The sequence below is a fragment of the Misgurnus anguillicaudatus genome, chromosome 22 (genome assembly GCF_027580225.2).
Source record: "Misgurnus anguillicaudatus chromosome 22, ASM2758022v2, whole genome shotgun sequence".
NCBI classification, from domain to species: Eukaryota; Metazoa; Chordata; class Actinopteri; order Cypriniformes; family Cobitidae; genus Misgurnus; species Misgurnus anguillicaudatus.
Window position 1 is genome coordinate 13415258 of NC_073358.2, and position 7026 is coordinate 13422283.

The 7026-nt window shown below is 36.0% G+C and overlaps 1 protein-coding gene across 1 annotated transcript in view; it reads left to right on the forward strand.

Moving 5' to 3' along the window:
• Positions 1-4722, forward strand: part of isca1 (iron-sulfur cluster assembly 1) — a 31731-nt gene extending 27009 nt beyond the window's left edge. Inside the window, exons 2-4 of the mRNA XM_073860406.1 lie at positions 3937-3987; positions 4106-4214; positions 4345-4722. Of these exons, the coding sequence (XP_073716507.1) occupies positions 3937-3987; positions 4106-4214; positions 4345-4493 (309 nt within the window). The 3' untranslated portion in view covers positions 4494-4722. The remainder of the gene's footprint in view (positions 1-3936; positions 3988-4105; positions 4215-4344) is intronic.
• Positions 4723-7026: the final 2304 nt, after the last annotated feature.

Here is a 7026-nt window from a genome sequence, read left to right on the forward strand (position 1 = left end):
CTTTTTTTTACTCTTACTCAAGTAAATAATTAGATTTGATACTTGTACTTTTACTTGAGTACAGATTTTGGGTACTCTACCCACCTCTGAGTAAGACCTACAGAATAGATCTCTATGAACTAAAATGACTGTTTCAGATGAGAGAAACATACAAAATGTGCAGAGCATGTTTGTGTTTATATGTTAAAGGAATAGTCTACTCATTTTCAGTATTAAGGTATGTTGTTGCCTTGGCTGGGAGTTGTTGATGCATCCCTCTGTCGTCTGTGTGCGTGCGCGTGGGCGCTGGAGCGCGCTGCGACGCTTCGATGGCATTTAGCTTGGCCCCATTCATTCAATGCTACCATTTAGAGATAAAGTTAGAAGTGACCAAACACATCAACGTTTTTCCTATTTAAGACGAGTAGTTATATGAGCAAGTTTGGTGGTACAAAATAAAGCGTGGCGCTTTTCTAAGTGGATTTAAAAGAGGAACTATATTTTATGGCGTAATAGCACATTTGGGAGTGCTTTGAGTCGCCTGAAAAGTCCGCTCCCCTTCTCCCTCTCATAATGGGAGAGGAAGGGTGTTACTGCGCCGAGTCGAAGTGCTCCCAAGAGTGCTGTTGCGCCATAGAATGTGGTTCCTCTTTTGAATCCGCTTGGAAAAGCGCTGCGTTTTATTTTGTGCCACCAAACTTGCTCGTGTAGCTGCTCGTCTTAAATAGGAAAAACGTTGATGTGTTTGGTCACTTCTAACTTTATCTCTAAATGGTACCATTGAATGAATGGGGCTAAGCTAAATGCTATCGAAGCGTCACAGCGCGCTCCAGCGCTTACGTGCACGCACACAGATGATAGAGGGATGTATCAACAATTCTTAGTTAAGGTAATAACATATTTTAATATTGAAAATGAGTAGACTATTCCTTTAAACGGTTATGTTGAGCGAGTTATTATAGTTATTTCATTTGTAGCTGCTGTCATGTTCCTTTTGTCCATAAAAAATATATAAGGTTTAATAACTTGCCTACCTCACTTTATTTACCTAATTAAAAAAGAAAGCCTTCATGGTACTCGATTAAAGGACATGAACATGAATTCGCTAAATGAAATGATATTTGTTATTGACACAATTTAATAACACCATCCACCATTCAGATAACGTATCTGGATATGTTTTATTAAATTGTTTCAGTTCTTACACTGTAAGACGCCACCCATCCGCCCAACGAAGGTATCCAATGGCGTGGTGAAGGGATTATATTTTCTTTCCTTCCGTTGCGCTTCTAGAAGAATAATTCCATTTATTTAATTTATTTCTCTGATCTCTGTGGTTAAATTATAATCTGACTCAAATTTATATTTTATCAATACTATTCTGATGCTGATCATAATTTATATATTTTACAATTTGCCAAAGAACACATCAACTGGCCTAAAGAGAAATGGAGGAACATTTTGTGGACTGATGGGAGTAAAATTGTTCTTTTTGGGTCCAAGGGCCACAGGCAGTTTGTGAGACGACCCCCAAACTCTGAATTCAAGCCACAGTACACAGTGAAGACAGTGAAGCATGGAGGTGCAAGCATCATGATATGGGCATGTTTCTCCTACTATGGTGTTGGGCCTATTTATCGCATACCAGGGATCATGGATCAGTTTGCATATGTTAAAATACTTGAAGAGGTCATGTTGCCCTATGCTGAAGAGGACATGCCCTTGAAATGGTTGTTTCAACAAGACAATGACCCAAAACACACTAGTAAACGGGCAAAGTCTCCAGACCTTAATCCAATTGAGAACTTGTGGGGTGATATCAAAAATGCTGTTTCTGAAGCAAAACCAAGAAATGTGAATGAATTGTGGAATGTTGTTAAAGAATCATGGAGTGGAATAACAGCTGAGAGGTGCTACAAGTTGGTTGACTCTATGCCACACAGATGTCAAGCAGTTTTAAAAAACTGTGGTCATACAACTAAATATTAGTTTAGTGATTCACAGGATTGCTAAATCCCAGAAAAAAAAATGTTTGTACAAAATAGTTTTGAGTTTGTACAGTCAAAGGTAGACACTGCTATTTTTTTTAACACACCCCTTTCAACTAATTGCCCAATTGCACAGCCTTAAGAGCGTGCATATCATGAATGCTGGGTCTTGTTTGTTTTCTGAGAATCTACTGAACCTACTGGTAACTTGTTTGCCACGTAGCAATAAAAAATATACTAAAAACCTTGATTATTCTGATTAGTCACATTGTACTGCTATTATTTTGAACAATACTGTGTATATATATATGTAAACAACAATAGCCAAAGTTTAGTAAACATTTTTTATTAAGACTATAAAAAATTTATTCTGCATCCATTTTTAGGCACTGCACCCCTGTTTTCAAATATCCACTCTGAAGCTCAATCATTCACCAGCATAGAACGGTAGTCACACGCTCCTTTATAGTCTTATCATAAACAACAATGCACGCAAGTGGTTTCTGGAGAGAGAAATAATAAATAAGCAAACTTCAGATACTGCAGAAAGTGCAGGACTTTAAACAGGTCACGTGTCTTTCCGGGACATTATCAGCACTTCTACTGTATCTGCAGGTCATTAACATATAAAAAGCCCTTCACGCCTCACAACCAGCTGTGAGGATTCCTGGAAACTTCTGCCAGTTCCTATATACTTCCATATACGTGTGGTTTCTGTTTTTTTCATGAGTTTACATCTGTGTGTTACCTGCACTCTTGTCTCATTCATCTGGCAAACATATAGTTTAGCTGGAATTTCTCATCCCGTATTTTTCCGGATACAGCTCTTTTTTACAGCTCTTTTCATGCAGTGTACTCCAGTGCATTAACACAGAGAGCACCACACTATTCATCATTTGTGACCTTAAATATCTTCATTTATGCATTTGTTTTTTGCATAAATCTGTTGAATATATTAGGAAGACTTTGAATGTAGTGTTTTAGAACGTTTATGGTGCTTTTATAATAGTCTGACTTTTCGTGCATACCCGTAACAACTATGAGTAATGCACAGTATCGGATTTGGATCGCCCCATTAGCCTGATACATGATCTAGCAAAAATTTTATTTGCAAAGAAAAGTTTTAATTAAGACTAATTCAAGTAGGTTAATTCAGTTCTTGACATATGAGCAGTCTTTTTATGTGTCTTTGGTTTGCCCCTTGTAAGGGGACATTTTTTCCCGTCCAACCTTAATTTTTAAGAGTGCTTGTTCCCCATTCAAAGCCCATTAATTTTTACCATAGACTTTTGGATTATTCCAAAAAAATCAACTTTGTGTTTAACCAAAGTTTATCAAGCTTAAAAGTTGTGTTTATCTGTGAATATTATCTTGGACAAAAAGTTTTTGAATTTTGAAGACAAAATGTGTTTATTAGAAATTAGAAGCTAACCTTATTAGGCTACAAGCGAACTACACCAGCTGTCTCTCAACATTATCAAACCTTATTAAACAAATTTAAAAACATGTTCCCTGAAAAGGAAATACTCTGTGGATGAATGTTTGTTGTGAACTGTGCCCATGTTGCGTTCTTTGTGTATGATGACGTTTAAAGTCTCTGACAAAGTCTGTAGTCCTATGTAGCAACTTGTTAGCAACTGCCCATTAAAAGACACTTTAAAGGTTTAAAAAGTCACGAGTGGGATATTACTGTTGTGTTTTATGTCATAGAATAAAACATGAAAATACATTGGTCAAATGCAGTTACCTATACCTGTTAAGTAGGGCAAACATGAATTTTAAGATGTTTTTTCATACATTCTAGGTCATGGAAATTCAGCTCTTTAGTCAGGGAAATGTCATGGAATTTGACATCTGACTATTAAAGCAGACATGTCGTTCCAGTTTGCGTTGAAATAGCGAATATAGGAAATGTGTATAATTTATACCATTGTGACATTATGGTAATCAAATTTTCTCTTATTCTCAGACACCTTCAGCTGTGAATAAAGTCAAGCATCTTTTACAGGATAAGCCAGAATATGTGAGTTTAATTTTTATTTGGTAGTGAAAGTCTTGAAGTGTTTCATTTGTAAACTTTCAATTATAAAGTCTTATTTCTTCAAATTTTTTGTGAACATTTTTAAACTGGTTTTAATTATATTGGCCTCAAGGTTGGTGTTCGAACCAGAGGATGCAATGGCCTTACCTATTTTCTTGACTACACTAAAGAGAAAGACAAGTCAGATGAAGAGGTGTTGCAAGATGGTGAGCTTTTTTCTCTCAAATTAATTACTTACAATATTTTATTTTAGTCTCCCATTTCATAAAAAAATACAAACTGACTGGCTACCATGCAAACCAACTTCTCTTTGTGTATATATTGCTCTTTTTATAGGTGTGAGGGTTTTCATTGAGAAGAAAGCACAGCTGACATTGCTGGGCACAGAGATGGATTTTGTTGAAACTAAGCTTTTCACAGAATTTATATTCAACAATCCTAACATTAAAGGAACTTGTGGTTGTGGTGAAAGCTTTAGCATATGAACAAACCGCAGCTTCAGCTGGACACTAGCAGAGCAAAGTCATAAAATTAGAGACATTTAAAATTGTTTGTAAAGCACAGAGATGAAGAGAAAGATAATGGAACCGTACTGCTCCAGCCACATCAGCATATACAGATATCCTGAATCTAAAACAAGGAATATTGGTTTACTTGCACTCTGTAAAGGAGTAGTTCTCCCAAAATAAAGGTTCTTGTTGACATTTTTTTAAACGTGCACCCACCTGTTATTTATTTATAGAACAGAAAACTTGAAGAAAACTTAAATTTTTTCAAATGTTTTCAAAATGCAACCAACACCATTTAGCCCATTTGGTTTTTATAATTATTTTTTCATCAGATTAACATTTTCCTCAGGTATCCTTCAGATACATTGAGATACATGTCTTTACAAACACTGTCAAAATTAAAGGTAGAAAGCTGTCACTGCCGCAGTACCCTTTAAAAAAGTTCAGAATATGTACCATTTAGGTACAAATATGTATTTTTGAACTGCCAATATGTACCTTTGAAGTATTCATATGCACCCTTTGGGTACAAAGGTGTACCTTTTTGAAAGGGTACTGTCCCAGTGACAACTTTTGTACCTTTATTTCTGAGAGTGTACATCTATGCATATATGTATAACATATACACGTACATACTAGGGATGTTAATTTATGGAATTCCCCTTATTCCATGATCATTTAACGATCAATTGTGAACTATAATAATAAGCATTTTATGCAGTTGCATATAGCCAATAGCAGTGGTGGCTGGTGCTAAAAATTATTGGCGGTGGGCTGGTGCTAAAAATTATTGGGGGTATATAAAAATTATTATATGAATCAATCTTAGGTAAATAGCCATTTATCAGGTGATAAATAATCATTACTGCTTAGCTAAAATGCTGAAAATGTTACTGTTAAAATGTACTGAAAAGTCAACTTTTAAAGCATGAAATAAATGTACTATGAATCTGTGAATTTGTGTATAATATGGGTTTATGATCAGTAACGAACTAATCAAGTTAATCATTCACACACATACCCGTTTATCGGGCTAGAGGGACTGTTTTTTTTACATTTTTCATAAATCAGACTGGGCACAGGGCTGTGGGGACACCGGGATCCAGTGGTGCTAGAGCTACAAAAAACATATAAAAAATCATTTTAAAAATCTGCGAAACTATCTCTGCAGGACGTAAATAATCGATTTCCGAATGCGAATGAATGAATCTCATATGAGGCTCCTTTTTCAACTAAAAGGTCAGTATTGTTTGTCACTTGCGACAAAACAACAAATTATCCATGCATTTATATGGAACTATGCTTTAGGAGCTATCCATCTTTACTCTCCTCCCTCCTTACGTCAAATTCGGAGATCACTACATCTTGACTGGGAAGATGGAGGCAAGCGGAAGCTAAATCAACCAAAGTCAGTTGTTCAAAACCTTCTTTTTTTATAATGTTCTCAATGCTCGAGTTCACGTGTAGAGACACAGGTGATACTTCGAGCAAAGGATCATGTTGTGTCGAGCCTTCTTGGCGTTGTAGAAATTGCGATTTTGATGCTCACAACATATTGAAGGCATAGCTTCTAGTTCTTTTGCGACCATGCACTTCAGGTCCTCAAAATGGCGGAAGACAAGTGAGTGACGTCAGCTGATATTCATGTATACACAACTTAAAATTAAAAGATTTTTTTAGCACAACTGGGATATAAAAAATACTATTTTTCAAACTTTACAGGTTTTGTAAAGACTTTTCTGTAACACTGTCTATAAGGACAGTGTGGTGTAAAAGGTAAGTGATGACATCATACAGTACATATACTCTAAGCCAGGGGTCTTCAACGTTTTTTGGGTTGCGGACCCCTTAGATGAAAGAGGCATGGAGCAGGGACCCCCTAATACTAAATGTGTAAAATTATTAGATATTTAAGTAAGCAGTAAGGTACGAGAGGCTGCCTTTTCGTATTAGGCACAACGCAAAGTGGAGTAAAGTACAACTGATGACCAATCAGAATCAAGGACTGGAACTGTTTTATATATAGAAACAAACATGTCACACAGCCATGATACTATATTAACATGCATCATTTTTTTTGTTAAAGTAGAGTTTGTTTTTATATTAATATAATAATAATAAAAATACAAATAAAATAATATTATTTTAAGGTATTTGCAGTGTAATATATTTTCATTTTACTGTGAATTAGACAAGGGCTTTCAGTTTATAAAGATGACTGATCATGGTGAATGGCACAAAGACTCTATTCTGGTTGGGATAGACGTTGTGCTACTTTATAATTTTGAGGTCTGTTGCCTTTCCCGTGTATCGTCATTGTCACGAGTTTGAGTAACGCAGGTTTATTTTCTGAATAGCTTCATATCAGACACAGGAGAACAACATGCAATGAGTCCGCGCGCATCTCTTTGGGGCAACTTTTTGAGAGGCGGATTGCAACTTGACTATGAATCTTGCACAAAGCACCATCACGGCACGCGTTTCATTCATTTTTAAATGCGAGCGATAG